The 16,752-nt window shown below is 32.7% G+C and overlaps 1 protein-coding gene across 1 annotated transcript in view; it reads right to left on the bottom strand.

The window, feature by feature from the left end:
* Positions 1–12,805, bottom strand: part of LOC149373232 (uncharacterized) — a 75,413-nt gene extending 62,608 nt beyond the window's left edge. The window contains exon 1 of the mRNA XM_089597791.1: positions 12,702–12,805. Within this exon, the coding sequence (XP_089453917.1) occupies position 12,702 (1 nt within the window). The 5' untranslated portion in view covers positions 12,703–12,805. The remainder of the gene's footprint in view (positions 1–12,701) is intronic.
* Between the last annotated feature and the right edge of the window lie 3,947 nt (positions 12,806–16,752).

Here is a 16,752-nt window from a genome sequence, read left to right as displayed (position 1 = left end):
GATATCGGCTACAGGTATTTTTTAAGTTTATAGCAAATTGCACATAGCGCCAGCGATGATTAGCTCTACAAGTTTTTAGTTGTAAGATAATTAGATAAATTTGAGGCAAACAAACGCTGGCTGTAGATAGTTTTACTACCTTTTTGTTTTACAATAACTGAATAGAGCCTTTGGCCAGCAAGTGTAGCTTATATTTAGCCACACAATTCTTTAGTTATTTATAATAATCAAATTAACTTTCAGGCAAGCTACGGCGATGTTTGCTTCTTTTGTTTTAATTTTTTTTCCCCCATTAATAACTGTCATTATAATTATTATTATTTTTTTTATTATGTTATTATTATAATTTTTATCATTATTGTTAATATTGTTATTATTATTATTATTATTATTATTATTATTATTATTACTATATTTATTTTTCTTTTATTCATCCGAAGTTGTCAAGAATGCCTTAACCCAAATAAGAAGAAGGCACGAATACCTTTCCTGTGTGGGACTCACAGTCCACCTAGTAGTGCTTCCACTATGATGTTCTTAGCAATACAGACCGAATACCCACTTAATTGGCAAGACCTATCTCCTAGGAAACCCGGCTCCGGATTCGATTTCGCATTAAATTTTTAAGCCGGAGCTACGGAGTATTGACCACTGACGTGGCCTTCTATTTGAGTATCGTTGCTGTCAGGATGTAACCTTCTCTTTATTTCATCTGGTCGTCTGCTATTTTGCGGGTACACTGATCCTCGTTGCATCACCTTGGGTCAGTCAGATCGCTTGGATCTGTAATTGTCGTCCCATTTTTATCCTCTCAAACACTACCTGTGCCTTATAGGCACCTTGCTCTTGGCCTCTTTTAGCGCCTTCCCGAATACTGGCCAGCTATCGCTACCTGCTCCGTGTTTGGCATCTTCTATTCTACAAGGAAAACATCAAGCCTCCTTCTTGTGATCGTTTTTGCGGTAATTGCAACTGCCACATCGGAAACATAGCTTTGACCGTTCTTTCTTATTGCGGTTTCGAGTTCTAAATGTATCCGTGCCGCAGACCCCACTGGCATCTAAGGACTTCAATTCGTCTCCTTTGTTAGCAGCTTATAATGTATATTGATAACTTCTTGTTTTTTCTATAGTTCTGAGATCGGTCTTCCCAGTGTTGACCTTAGCTACTTTCTGCCCTCTTTTATTGGCTTGTAGCAGCGTCACTGCTATCTTCCAGGTATTCTCCTCAATGAAAGTTCGACGTCAACCTTCTCGCTTATAAAATTCAGATCCTGGATTTCGAGCGTTACCGTGTTCTCACCTTCTTTAGCAGATCTTAGCCTGTCCACGATATGAGCTTTACTGCTAACAAGGGCCCCACTGTCCTTTTTTCCTTGAACTTTGAGAAAAAGATATGTAGTCATAGTAACTCGTTTGACTGTGATCTCAGCCTCTTTACACTCTAAATCAGTTCTCATCTTCTTTAGAACCTCAGCAAAGCTCTGCCCTTCCGCGACCTCAACAAGATCTTTTCCTCTTTTTTTGGCACTATCTTATTTGCCGCTGTCAATACCATTAATTCTTATCTTAGAGATAAGCTCTTGATTTTCTTAAGTATTTTTTCCATTTTCAAAAAGATGGTCTCCTTTGGAGCTTCTAGACTCCTGTCCCGCTTGTCTGTTATGACGCTTTTCACGCATCTAGATTAAATAGAGCCTGCGATTCTCTCTCTTTTTTTTGATCTGTACGTCTTTCCCATCAGATTATTATTAGATTATTCCAGGAGATTTTCCATCTTTTTCAGTGTCTCTTTACGGCTATCCTTCAACTTCAGTGGGTACAACGCCACTTTCATACCTTCTTTTATCGGCATCGCTGTTTTTGTGTACGTAGACGTCACTTGCTCCACTTTCAGTGCTGAGCAGCCTGTCTCGACCATGGCTGAGCAATAATGTAAAATCATTCTGTGAGCGTTCTGAAGTGAAACATTTTTAAGGACGTTCGGTAGTGTTAGCGGGGGGAAACATTTGCGCGGTGAGGGGAAACCAGCAATGAATGAAGATTTGGCAACGTCGTACGGGTCTTAAATGTGTGAGTGTTCATGTACACGCATCAGGTGTCTCTGCACGTGCACACTCTACACTGTCTGCTCGTCTGCTGCGTGCTGCGTCGGTTACGACAGCGTTCGTGTATCAATGTTTTTGTGATAAAGCTGTAAGTATTTGTTCTGTACATACACTCACGCACACACGTAAGCTTGTATTTTATGCGTGAATGCATAAATATCTACAATAATATTGAGATATTTACTGATCAACATCCTGGAACATTTTGAATTTCCCGCCACTTGCGACGTTGCCGTTGCGTTTCGGTCGTGCTTTTATTTAATTTTTTATTTATAAACAAATCAGACGATCGTCGCAAAACTTGGTATACATCAAATTAATAACATTATCTGTAACATATAAAAAAATTGGCCAAATTCACTGGCCCAATTTGCTCAAAACTGTGATTTAGTCAGTTCTCCCATAAGCGACAGTGTTAAAATGACTTAACTTTGAAATTCAATATCTCGAAAACGAAACAGAGGAACCTCTTTAAATTTTGACTGGTTTATTGTAACAACAATAAAAACGTATGGTCAAAATTTCAGAAAAATTCGTTGGAAAATTCAATCACTACCGAACGTCCTTAAGCGTGCCATCTATGGAAAGTTAACACGTGAAACAATCGAGCGAACGATCAAACGCTGGTGTGTACATATCTATATATATTATCTACGTATCAGCCAGCGCTGACAGCACCACTGAGGTCTGTTTCCCTTCCTTTCTTTCATTTCCTTTCACACGCAATAAAGGAGCACCACAGTTACTCTATCTATATCTTAGTAATATATAAAGCAAAATTGCTAAAACCGTTATAAACGCTAACCACGAAGACTTATCAATCGATCTTGCTGAAATTTAGCATATTGATTCTTGACGCTTCCTAGATGGTTGTAGTTTAGTCTTTATCTTAAAAAAACTAATAACAATACCAATAAATAAGCTCAAAGTTTTGAAAGAATACACTAGCTTTTGACTTTAGTCCAGTAGGATCCGATAGATAGCGTGGAAGTGAATTTGAAGCTACCTGCAATATAGTTTTTTTTTTTTTTTTTTATACTATAGTGCTTTACGTCTGGCTCCTATAAAGAGCACTACACAGGGCATTTACACGGAGGATTATTGTCCTAAATAATCACTGTTCTCACATGCAAGCACTGAAAACTTCGATGAACAATAAAAGAGCATCGTCAATAAGCATGTGTGAACAATAAAGTATGATGTATGACTCGTTATTTTTAAGGTACACTGATAACAAAAAATTAAGGTGCGTGTGCACGGTCACTTTGCGTGTAAATATATCGTACATCGAAATTCTCGATGTACGACACAGCGTACACCGAGATTTTCGATGTACGACACAGCGTACACCGAGATTTTCGATGTACGACGCAGGATGCATCCAAAATCTCGGTGAAACTTAAGGTGCCGTGTAGGATATTTATAAGTTGACACTTTACAGGTTATGTGGCTCGTATCATATGGTTGTGAGTATCAAACGTTCCTGGTTACACAAACGCATCATTAAAACTTTGTACCTTGCAACTTATTGAAAAGTCAAACCCTTTCTAAAAACTTCCCGTGTATCAATAACTTCATTAACGTATCATTGTATCATGGTATATGGATACAAAATCTCAACTTGGGTGACCGCTTCAACGTACACTGGAAATTTCAGTGAACGCTTCAACGTACACTGGAAATTTCAGTGAATGCAAGAGCGTTCACTGAAAACTTTGGTGTATGTATTGTGACATCGAGATTAGCAGTGTATGCACGCAATATAACCGTTTACATACACCTTAATTTTATGATGCTGCATGCACCTGAAATGTTTGTGTCATACATCGTACTTTTTGGTTACAACACATTAATTAACGAGGACGCTATTTTAAGAATCGACTTTTATTAGGACAATAATCCTCCGTGTAGCACTTTGGAGAAGGAAGGGAAGAGGGATGGGAGGCCTTCCATTACTGGCAGGGGGGTAGGGGGAAACATCTAGACTGATTCTCTAATTCTATAAATTTTTTAAAAACAGCAAAAAAATTAAAAGACTCTTTTTTTACTGTATGAACTCACTACTGCACTCGAACCTTGCTCTACACTCCAATCACAATTATTCTATTTACTGTTTCAATTTTTTTACAAATAACACGTCTTTTCCCTTACACACTGAATTAGGCCTATCCTTAAAAAACTCATCATCTCCACAGCAGTCTATACTGGATTATATTCATGCAAGCAACGGCATTTCTATCTTCACCGATGGCAGCAAGGCCAAAAATGCCCCTTGCGTTGGAGCTGCTTGCTTTTGCCCTTCAACTAATTTCCAATCTTCATTAAGCCTCAACAAGCTAACATCTGTCTTTACAGCAGAATGTACTGCCATAAATGAAGCTTTAAACTACATCCTAAAAAACAGTGGCAAAAATTTCCTTATCTTGAGTGATTCTCTTAGCGTACTCTTAAGTTTAAACTCCGTCCAAACAAACGTAACTGCCAATCACATGATCCTTGAGATTAATGACAAATTCTTACGCTACATAAGTGATAACCCTCTCAACGTTATCAAGTTTATATGGATCTCTTCTTATATAGGCATTCAAGGAAATGAATACACAGACACTCTGGCTAAATCAGCAACCTCAGCCATCCTACCTACTGAACCTCAAATTAACTTCACCGATCTTACCAGTAAATTCAGACTGGACTCATTCGCAAACTCTGCTGCTCAAAACAAATCAGATAGACTTTTTAAAGAAAAGACTTACTTCAATCTATATAGTACTGACAACAAACACCCATGGTTCCACAAAAAAGATCTCCCTCGCTCGGTCATAGTCACTGTAAACAAAATGCGTTCTAACCACCACAGTCTTGCAGAGTCTCTTTTCCGCAAAAATATTGTAAATGATCCTAGATGCAAATGCGGTTTTTCAGAAGAAAATCTTAACCATGGTTCATGGAACTGCGATTTGTACAACACGCACAGAAGTAAATTATTTAAAGATCTCCAGAAAATAAATTTGTACCCCCCTTTTAATATCGAAAGCTTAATTGCGACTCCAAATGTCACCGCCTGCTTGTCAGTCTGTGACTTTTTAAAAAAATGTAAGTTTTTTATGTGATCATTGAATCTCTATGTATATTAAGATGCTGTACTTCTCAATTTTAAATATATGTAAACATTTCTCGTGTATTTCATAATTTAAATAAAGTAAGTGTAAATACCTCTTATGAGGCCACTAAACTATAATATAAAAAAAAAACGATATAGATGTATGGGTATCTACCGTATCTTTAAAATGCCATCACTCACCGCATCACTGCATGTGCGCCCCGTTAGCATACACGTAGGTATATATGTATACATAGGTGTACCTATGTACAATACAGTGAATAGTGTTCTCGACGTGGGACGCTGAAATCGGGGGGAGCGAGATTTGAAAATAGAAACCCTCATAAATAGAATATAAACGTGATAATTCAGTAATCCTATAATCTGATCAATTGAAATATTAATATTTATGCTGATAATTGATTGATTAATCAATTATTAATTAATATTTCGTTTAATTTTCATACACAATAAGTTAAAAGACATTTTTATATCATTGTGAACATTAATTTGCTCTAAGTTTTGATAATGCAGTGAGTAAGAATTATTTTATCTAACGTCCTTGTGGCTCAACAATATTTCTCCACTAAAAAAAGTTAAATTGCTTGTTCTACTGATACACACGGCAAAAAGAGAATGCACTAAAAATTAAGTATACTTCGAAAAACTAACTATTAAAAATATAAATATACAGGTAAGTATAATTATATTTCATATTAACTATAGAAATTATCAATGTTATAGTTTGCAGTAATACTTCGTAAAATTAACTAATTTATTATTATTATTTGTTCTTATTATTATTTAGCTGCGCATACAAGTGTGACATCTTCAATTTGTGTAACTATTCGATTAAGATACTACTGGTAAGGCAACAAGAAAAGATTTGAAACATAATACATCTTTAATCATATTCGAGATGATATTTGATCTTGCGATTTTCTTATTCTTGTAGTGTTGACGTGTCAAATATTAATCGATCATTCTTTCCGGTGGTTGAAATTGACCATCTTTGACTGTTTCACGAACTGTGAAAACTTTTCTTATCGGTCACCACACTCAAAAAATGTAACTTGAATTAATATCAAAGAAAAAACTTGAATTAATAAGAACAAAAATACTTCAAAAATAAAAAATAAATAAATGATTATTATAATTTCTTAAGTTGATAAAAAATGCTTTACAATAGCTTTAGCCTGGGTGTCCCCAACTACCACGTGTCTGGTTATTAATATTATTACTATTGTTATTATTATTGTTATTATTATTATTATTATTTTAATAATTATTCATATTAGTAGTAGTAGTAGTAGTTTTTTTTTTTTTTTTTTTTTTTGTGGAGGGAGGGGAAATGCATTGAGGCACACCGCAGGGACAGTAGTAGTGTGAGACTAGGTGGATTTTTTTTATTAGACCACCCATACCCACTAAAACCCCCCCCCATGCCGCGTGGCTTTTGATCCACCCCGGAACCGCGTTAGCATTACTTCAGGGTGGAGCCACCAGGGAGACCAGTAGTAGTTGTAGTAGTAGTAGTAGTAGTAGAAGTAGTAGTAGTAGTAGTAGTAGTAGTAGTAGTAGTAGTAGTAGTAGTAGCATTGTTATTATTGTTAATGTTATTGAAATCCTTGACCAGTGCAAAGAACGCGTTGCTGTTAACATAAGGAATTTCCCATTTAAAGTTTGTGGGGTTTAGTTATATACATTACAAGTATTTGTTTATAATGAACTATAGAATCAGAATAAATTTTTTCTTACCAAATTGTGTAATTTTTTAATTTTCCTATAATATTTCTCTATAACAAAAATTGTTTATCAAGATCGAAATTTCACATCAGTAACGATGTTTAACTGGCAAGAATACAATAAAAAAGCATCAGTGGGGTCTTCGAAATCAAAAGGGCCACAGGATCCTATCACACCTGGCACCTAAACTACATTAAAGTCTTGTCTAATGATTTCTATGAGACATTAAGGTCCTCGGATAGTTTTTATAAAACTTCATTTGAATAAAAAAATTTCATCTATCTTATAAAAAAAAATTATAAATAAACCAGTGGAAAGTGGTTGCTTGGGTACCCAAGTATGAAGTTATAATTCTATGAAATTATATGGCAAACAATATGATTGTGAGTATGAAAATACCTTCTATAAAACAATATTGTGTACGAAGGTGTACAATTATCGTAGGATTAAATGTACCTTTGTTGATTAAGTATGATTTTAATTATTATTTAATGAGTTAACGATTATAAACAATATATTGTGGCACAATACAGTACTAGTACATTACGTCACTAGAGCGCAAAGTGTCACTTTGCGCCCGCCGAACACTTTGGGCCTGTAGTCAGAAAAGAACTTTCCCGCCCGGAGGGCAGAAAAGTACTTTGCGCCCTAGGGCCCAAAGTAGTCGAAGGACGCAAAGTTCGTCCAAGGGTGCAAAGGCTTGCGCTCGAGTAGCGTATATTATTTTTCTCCTTAAGGGTGCGAAGTGAAGTTATCAACTCTACATGTATAATAAAAAAATTAATTAAAGTGTATAAACCTTGAATTAGTATGCAAGCATTGCCATATATATGCTAACTCCAGTAGATATATGTTGTAAGACTGCATACAGACGCAACGCCAAGACTTTTTACAATCCATTTGAATGCGCGAGTGCGAGAGAGAGAGGGCGAAGAGATGACGGATCGTTCGCCCTCTCTCTCGCACCCGTGCATTCAAATAGATTGCGTTTAGATTGACATTGCCGTTGTGTCTGAACGCAGCCTAGGCTGCCGATATTGCTGCTTTGCGTTATATCCATTGCCAAAAACCATACCTTTTTTAAGAGTCAATAGTATAAAATTGACGATCTGCCTGCCAATGTAGCGGTATGTATGTGTATACTGGCACTAGTAGTATTGACTGGTCTTCAGTCTCGACGGTAACAGAGTTACTAATATTCGATATAAAGTTGATATATGTGCATACATTTTTTTTTTTAAATATAAGTGTGCTGACTTCAAAGATGGAAGCATTGAATTGCTTTTATTTGAGGGAAATAAAGGTATGTTTCATGAGACAGGTTGTGTGGGGTCCAGGAGTGGCAGCCCCTAGTAGGGGTCCAGGAAGCGAAGCCCCCGGTTGGGGGGGTACGAGGGGGGGCAAAGCCCCCCCGACTACAAAACATAAATTGTTCGTTCTTAAAAAAAAAAATCCATTTTCATTCTTCAAAAATTGTATGTAAATATGATTTTATCCAAATTTTACAATTTAATTTCGAAAACTTATAAAATTTTGCCCCCCGACTACAAAACATAAATTGTTCGTTCTTGAAAAAAAAAAATCCATTTTTATTATTCAAAAATTGTATGTAAATATGATTTTATCCAAATTTTACAATTTCATTTCGAAAACTTATAAAATTTTGCCCCCCGACTACAAAACATAAATTGTTCGTTCTAAAAAAAAAAAAAATCCATTTTTATTATTCAAAAATTGTGTATAAACATAATTTCATCCAAATTTAATAATTTAATTGTGAAAACTTATAGAATTTCGCCCCCTGACTACAAAACATAAATTGTTCGTTCTTAAAAAAAAAATACATTTTCATTCTTTAAAAATAGTATATAAATATAATTTCATCCAAATTTTACAATTTAATTTACAATTTAATTTTGAAAACTTATAAAATTTTGCCCCGCGACTACACAACATAAACTGTTCGTTCTTAAAAAAAAAATCCATTTTTAGTCTTCAAAAATTGTATATAAATATGATTTCATTCAAATTTGATAATTTAATTTTAAAAACTCATTATAGAATTAAAATAATTTAAAATTATACTATTTCACATTATTATATAACTTTGAAAAACTGATACTTATATGTTTTGCACACTATTTTCATGTGCAGTGTGGAAAATTTGATTTTTGGCACTTCAAATAATGTGAAAAAAGACCATTTTACGCACACTAGTACAGAGAAAGTATGAATTATGGTGTACAAAGAAGTGTGATTACTTTGCGCTCGACGGGCAGAAAAGTACTTTGCGCCCTAGGGCAGAAAAGTACTTTCTCGCCCTAGGGCATAAAAATTCCACCTTGGGCCCATGACGCATGCACGAAAAGTACTTTAATCCCTCACTTTGCGCCCGATAGGGAGAAATGGTAGTTTTCCTACGAGTTTGAAAAGTCTCTGTTTGTGAACCGAGAGGTTTGCGGCCCAAGCCGAAGGTGAGGGACGTAACGAGGTTCGTAGAGGAGACTTTTCGAACGAGTTCCGGAAAACTGCTTTTTCGCCCGAGGAAGTACCAGCCTCCCAAAACCACCCGAATGCAAAAAAAATATTTTATATAGGCTGACTGCATAAACAATTGTCTGTTCATCTTAAAAGTAACGAATTGATTATTTAGAAATAGATACTTATTAATACATTAGAAAGCTGCTCGGCTAAAATATACTGATTTCTAAGTTTTCTAAAAAACCATTTATTTAAAAGTTATTTTAATAAATAAGTTACTTTATAATTTAATATATAAATAAATCAAGTGAATTAATATACATTAAATAAAAATTTACATAAAAATAAGTTACGAACTACGCCACAAAATTCAGTAATCGAATTTCTTATGTCAGGGCCACTCACAGCAAAGTGGTTAAGGGCCTCGTCTAGGGTGCACAAGGTTGGAGGTTGGAATCTATTTGGAAACTGGTTTTTTTAAATTTATTTATTTTTTGTTTAGAATTAGTTTAAAAAAAATGAAATAAAATCCATAAAATTCTAATTGAGTGGGGTGGTAATGTGATGTGGCGTCATGTGGTGTAGAGAAAACCAAAAGTACGTCACGAGGGACAAGTTTCCGTCACTTTTTCTCAAGGTCAAAATTGAGAATCGTTGATTTACCCTCAAACATAACACGCCTATAGAAGTATAACTAAAAATTAGTCTGCATTTTTAAAACTATCTAGTATTTTATACTATTTAATCTGTTTGTATTCTTAAATTCAATTGTCTTTTATAGAGTAAATTTAATACTTTACGAAACTAAGATCTTTAAGCATTTGTTATAGTATCTAAAATTAATAATATTGTTGAAACAATTATTAGTTTAAAAAGACGATTTGAATAATAGATAGCAAGAAAATTTATTTTTCTTACTTTTGACATGATACAAAATGCAGAAACGTTACTACGTTTGGTTATATATTAAAATTAAATAACAAAATAGAGAAACATTCGATGAGTGCAAATCAAATGGAATAACAAAGCGATTAAAGCACGCAAAGCGTGTCTAACTTAACTAGTTACGCTTAAAACGCATCGTTTCTTCGTTCCTTAATTTGCAATAAATTTTGCAATTCTTATGAAGCGGTCTCAATGATTTTCAAAATAATACGCATAAAGACGCTAAACAAATAGCCGAAACCAAGATGTACATAAATTTATAACTGTCCAATTATGGAATTCACGGTAGTAAAAATTAATCGAGTTGCTACACACCATTGGACTCCCATTCCACGATATAATAAAATGCGTGTTACAATATCGTACAAAACAGTACATGAATACTGTGTAGTGTTCACAAAAAGATAACAGTTATTATTCAAAGAAGTTTTTGGAATTAGGCAATAAGCAACTACAGTATCTTTAATTTTTAATGTTTTCTCTAAAAAAATAACTATATCTACAATAGTTAAAGATATAGATAACTAATGATTTTCTTACCTACTACTGTGGTTAACAAGCATTGCAACATCATAAGAGAATGTGTAAATTTTTCTTTTATCATTTGTACTAATATGTTTTTTTCATTTCTGGACAAAGTGTAACAAAGAAAAATATGATAAATTTAATCTTATGTTGCCTACCGTGTAGTTAAAATTTATTGTATCAAGCTTGTTAAATCAAGTATCGTAGATTATTGAAGTTTTGTTCGTTTTACCAAATATTTTAGGATTTGTGCAATCTGTATTGTGAAACTAACAATAAGTTTAAAAAAGGTATCATTGCAACGTAGTTCAAAAGGTAGTGCCAGAGTTTAAGAAATTAGCTATCGACAAGATTTTTTTGTATTTCGCTATATTAAACAAAAATGTTGTTAAAAAAGAATCTGAAATAGCTCATGAATAATCTGTCATAGAGAAGCACCAATATTTGTAACATAGATATTGAAAAATACAAGGCTTAAAATATTAGAAATGTAAGCGTTTAACTTGATAAAATGACAAATTCAACTGAAGCCATAAAATATTAAACATCTGCTTGTCTGAATATGACCAAAAAAAAATAGTTATTAATAGAAATACGTTTTTACTGCCTTTTACAGGGTAGTACATGGGTTGGCGCCGAATAAACAAAGATTAAAAGCTTTTTACGAAACTAAAAAAAGGTCATAAGAATTTTTGCTCTCAACTTCAAGTACTTATGACAAATTCTTAGTTAATCTTATTTTGATATTTTGATTTTATACTGACCCAAAAGTCATTGGCTCCGTATTATACACTTTAGTTATTTTATACCTTAACTATAGTTGTAACAGGCATGTCTGAATGAATTTTTTATACTTTTGCTTATAATATGGTTGCAGAAAATTGATTAAACGTGGCTACAATGGACTTAGTAGAAGAAAAAATCTTTGTACTTCGATGCCTGCTTTGTTGAACATGGAGAAAACCAGAAAGAATGTATGAAAGGCAGTATCGATATAGTCCAGAAACAAAGTCATGATATCTCTTAAACTATGAATTTTCTTTCAATTATTCTTGTTTTTTTTCAATATCTCCTTTTTGTTGTAAGGTTTTGTAATAAAAACATTATAAATTTTTCATATGCAAAATTATAAAAAAATTGGCTTTATTATAGTATATTATTTGTTTTTAATTTATGAATTACTAACATTTAAAATACTCATTAATACAATACAAAAGAAACCTAAAATAAACTTTGTTTGACCTTACGTCTCTTACGTTTTAAGATCACATAGTCGTACATACAAAAAATATAGGCCGCAAAGTAATGTTTGACTTGAAAACTAAGATTTATTTTGCACAGGATGAATTTTTTAACAAGAACAAATCAAAGTTTATTAAATTTCAATCACTCGGGTTACGTAAAGTATATCTGTATGAACGAATATTTACAAAGGAAATGTGGGTACTTTTATTTTTAAATCAGTTATTAATTCATCTCGAATTGAAGAAGAAATTATTGTTTGTCAAGATGTCGACCTACTTGTGCTCGTACCTCAGTTTTTTGAAAGAATATCAAATTTTGACTGAATAAAGATGTAAGTTGGCAACTAATGGCTTAAGACCCATGTATTAAAGTATGTATACTAGACAAAATTATTTTTTTATAAACTGGTTGTGCAGTTGTACTTATTTCAAATAAACGTAACTGATTAAACTAAAAATTTACAACTAATATTACAACTGTACATTATTTAGAGTTAATAAAACAGTTCGTACAGTTAAAACAAGTTTTTTAATTTTTGAAATAGTAACTTACTATTCTGGTGTATGTCCTGGAAACAAAAACAGAAAGCACGAAGAACATAAAACTTAACACCACTTGAAAAATTAAATTCTTGTAAATACGAAATTCTATTGAGGTTCTCAATGTAACGTTCCAAAAGCAACTGATACTTCAATAGACAAGGTGATTTCTATAACTTTCAACGACGAAAATAAGAATGTTAATTGCATACTAATTGACTTGAGGACGTCTATGTAGTAGGGCAGTTATGAAATCATTTTTGTTGATATCGTTGGCCAGAAAAGTCATTATGGTTTTTGGTATAAGAAAAAAAAGTAATATGTAGCATTGGTGCTGTAGTTCATTTAAATTTATCTTTTATAATGAGACAACGTTCAAATTTGTAAGAAAAAGAATTTTTAATTTTACTTATTAACCTTTAAAAAAATCTGTTTTTTACATATAGTTGAATAATCACCTGAATATAGAGAAAAAATGAAACTAATATTTTCTATAAAAATGCAATGGAATTCCTTATCTAGTATACGTATACCTGTGAACGTACTTAACTGTTGATTGAAAATATGCACGGTTAGAGACAAACGAAGGATATAACAAATACTGTTTTAAACATTACATTGCTTTTGTAAGAAAAAGTAACAAAAATATGTAAAAGAAAATTAGAGACATTAAACTTAAAAAATTAGTCTCTTAACGAGTTTAAGCACAATACGTGAGTAAGCCTATACCAACGTTGAATTAAGTATTGGATCAAGTATGAAACTATATCCCTAGGTAAAAGAAAACTAAATCTTAGTACAACTCTTCAAAAAATGTCGGAAGATGAAGCTTGTAACAAATCAGAAACTAGGTCTTACTACAAGTCTTTAGCCATGTACTGGTGAAAAACCATTGTGTCAATTGAAACAAATGATGTTTCTCTACCATACTCAATTAACTCACATTGGAAATGTTGTACATCAATATCGTGAGGTTTTCACCCATACACAATACAAATTTTCAATTGTGAAATGGATAACTCTAAACAGATCCACTAAGAATTAAGCATCATTCTTTAAATTAAAATATATCTGGAAATGAATAATTTTTTTAATGAATTTTTATATAATGAAACCGAATGTGGTAGGCAAATGCAAATCCATATAGATATACAATACTTTCTTAGTTAAATCATAATGTGATATCGAGGTTGGCGAACACTACAACGTGTGTCATATTACTTATTCTCTTCTTAGGGTGAAGACAAGAAAATAAGTTTCTTTACACATGTTAAAGTTTATGAGAATATCATTTAAAGTTTTCAAAAACTTTATATTATTCTCCACCAACGCATTACGAGCACAGTCGCTGTTGGCTTCTTTTTATACAAGAACAAAAGTTGTCCTATCGTCACAAATTCCGCATAAAATTTTTTTACACTTGAAACCTACTGTTAACCCTTTTACGTGTTTTTTAAATGTTTATTTAAATTCATTGCTTTTAATACTTATTTCACAGTAAAATTGAATTCATGTTGCAATATTGTGTAAATTATAGTATACGAATACCACACTGTCTCCGATATAAAAATCAAATCGAAACATTAATATTATTTCGTAAAAAGTTTTTTAAATTCGTTAATACGCACTTGGCATAGTTTTAATTGTGTTCTTTAAGAAAACTAACTTTATCTACAATAGATAAAGATGTAGATAACTAATGAGTTTCGTGGCAACTACTGTGGTAAACAAGCATTTTAAAATCATTAGAGAATGTGTAAATTCTTCTTTTATCATATAAAACTAACAAGTTTTAAGAAAAGTCTTACTGTATTATTGTTTAAAAGATCGTGCTAGAGTTGAAGTAATCAGCTATCCACAAGATTTTTCTGTACTTTACCATATTTAACTGACGTATTATCAAAAGAGAGTCCGCAATAGCACATATCCGTCATGGAAGAACAATAATATTTGTAACAAAGGTGTACAAAATAAAAAGCTTACAATAATAGAAATTTCATCGTTAAACTGCATTATAGGACTAATTGAAAACCAAATTTAAAAGAATTAAAAGTTTTTAAAAAAAAAAAAAAAGGTGAGAAGGACTACCATAAGCGTTTCGTTCTTTACTTCCAATACTCATGACAAATTGTAAGTCAATATTTTTGAACAAAAAATTTTTTGGAATTTTTTTATACTGATCCAAAAATCAGTGTAGATCGACAATGTTACAATATTGACTTCGTGGTGTACTTCACCCGACTGACATAACAGATACAATTGTAACAGACTTGTCAGAATAGGTTGTATATGCTTTTTAGTTTTAATATGGTTGTAGACCATTAATTTAACGTGCCTACAATGAATAGAGCAAAAAGGAAAAATTTTGCACTCCAATGTCTGCTATGTTGAACTTTTTGAAAACTCGCGCGATTAGGTGAACAAGTACGGCTGCTACCCACGTGACCTCCTGACCTTTTGGACACTATTTATTTATTTCCATCACAAATATCTCGCTAAAATGGTCCTTTATCCACAATTTTTAATAGAGCATATTACAGAGGAAGACTTCATCTACAAAACGTATATATTCAGTCAGCTGGGACATTTAATTTGGGTTTATTATAAACGAAAACAAATTGTTTTTCACGCTGCCCCATAGGAACACGTGCTAATAGTTACAACTTTGAGCTTGGATTTCTCAAAATTTTGACCAATTCGAAATATAATTAAGACTACCATTAAATTCAGTAGACTTTTATTTACAAGAAATAATATATCTCTGTTTGGGGACTTTCGTGAAGGAGCCCCCTTAACCTTGGAGATCGACGGAAGTACAACTCTATACCGTTACGCCACCGCGGCCACTAAGAAAAAAATTGTATTGGGAGAAGGCAGAAGGATAAGTAGATACGATGCTGAAAGGAGCTCTCTCTCTCTCCCTCTGGTTGGAACCGGCAAGGACGAAAGTCTTACACACGCGACGCGCTCTTCTCTCGTTTTGCATAAATAAAGAAGTTGATACTAGTTCCTTGACTATTTACTTCGTGCGCACCCAAGACCATAGAATCCCACGTAACACTATACTTTTGACACTTTCTAATTTTTCGCCACAACTGATTTAATTTGGCCAAAAAATTTATTTTCAGACACTTGGAATTAATTGTTTAGTATTCCAGAGTGTACAAGAACACTGTCAATTTTTTTGCAGCCTCAAATTTTAATTAAATGCAGATACGGTGAAACTCAGCAAAAGATTGTTCACTTATCTATTAATAGTTTTTTTGAGGAATGTTTTTTGGAAATTGCGTTGTCAAACATATAACTGAAAAACTTTTTTCACACAACTTAAGTTGTGTTTGTTAGCTTGTTACGAACGTAAAAGTAAAAACGATTTACGATTTTTAATCTCAACTAATCATTTGTACTATTAGACATTCATTAACTGTTTTCTAAATCTTTCGCGAATTCAAATCAGTCTCTTATTCTCTAGTTGAATATAGATGTAAATTTTTCTCCTAACGTTAATATATTATAAATTCTAGTAATGTACTAGTGGTGCACATAACAAAGCAAAGACTTTGATTTATAGTCTAAAGTACTCTAAAAACCATAAGTTATGGTGTTAAAAGTGTTATTCTTTGTAGCAGATATATTTATGTAATAAATGTAAAAATTTAAGTTAGGAATGGTAAAAAAGAAAATCATGTCTAAATTTTTACTTAATTCTCTTATATGTATTATCCCTATTTTTCGAATTATTGAAGACATTGATACATAAAAACCTAGATAACAATTCCTCCTTTTAATGACCTTAAGATTATTTTATAATTTAAAATACCTACGATAAAAGAATTAACGATTTTCTCGCTTGAAGCAATTTTTTCTTGGGCTCAAATTTTTTTTCACTCCTTTTTTCAAAGTCTTACCTGTATTTTACCACGTTTTTAATTATGGAACAATGATCTAACGCCCAAGGATAAGACTTTATCCAGGCCTTATTATTTTAGTATAGTAGAATGAGTTTTTCGGCCCAGAAAATTCTGACTATCTCGAAAAAAAATAGGTTACCGCAGTGAAAACCA

The sequence above is a fragment of the Copidosoma floridanum genome, unplaced genomic scaffold (assembly GCF_036245765.1).
Source record: "Copidosoma floridanum isolate Cflo_tuat_1 unplaced genomic scaffold, Cflo_Japanese_pri ptg000035l, whole genome shotgun sequence".
Lineage (NCBI taxonomy): Eukaryota > Metazoa > Arthropoda > Insecta > Hymenoptera > Encyrtidae > Copidosoma > Copidosoma floridanum.
This window is presented reverse-complemented; position numbering and strand designations above follow the sequence as displayed.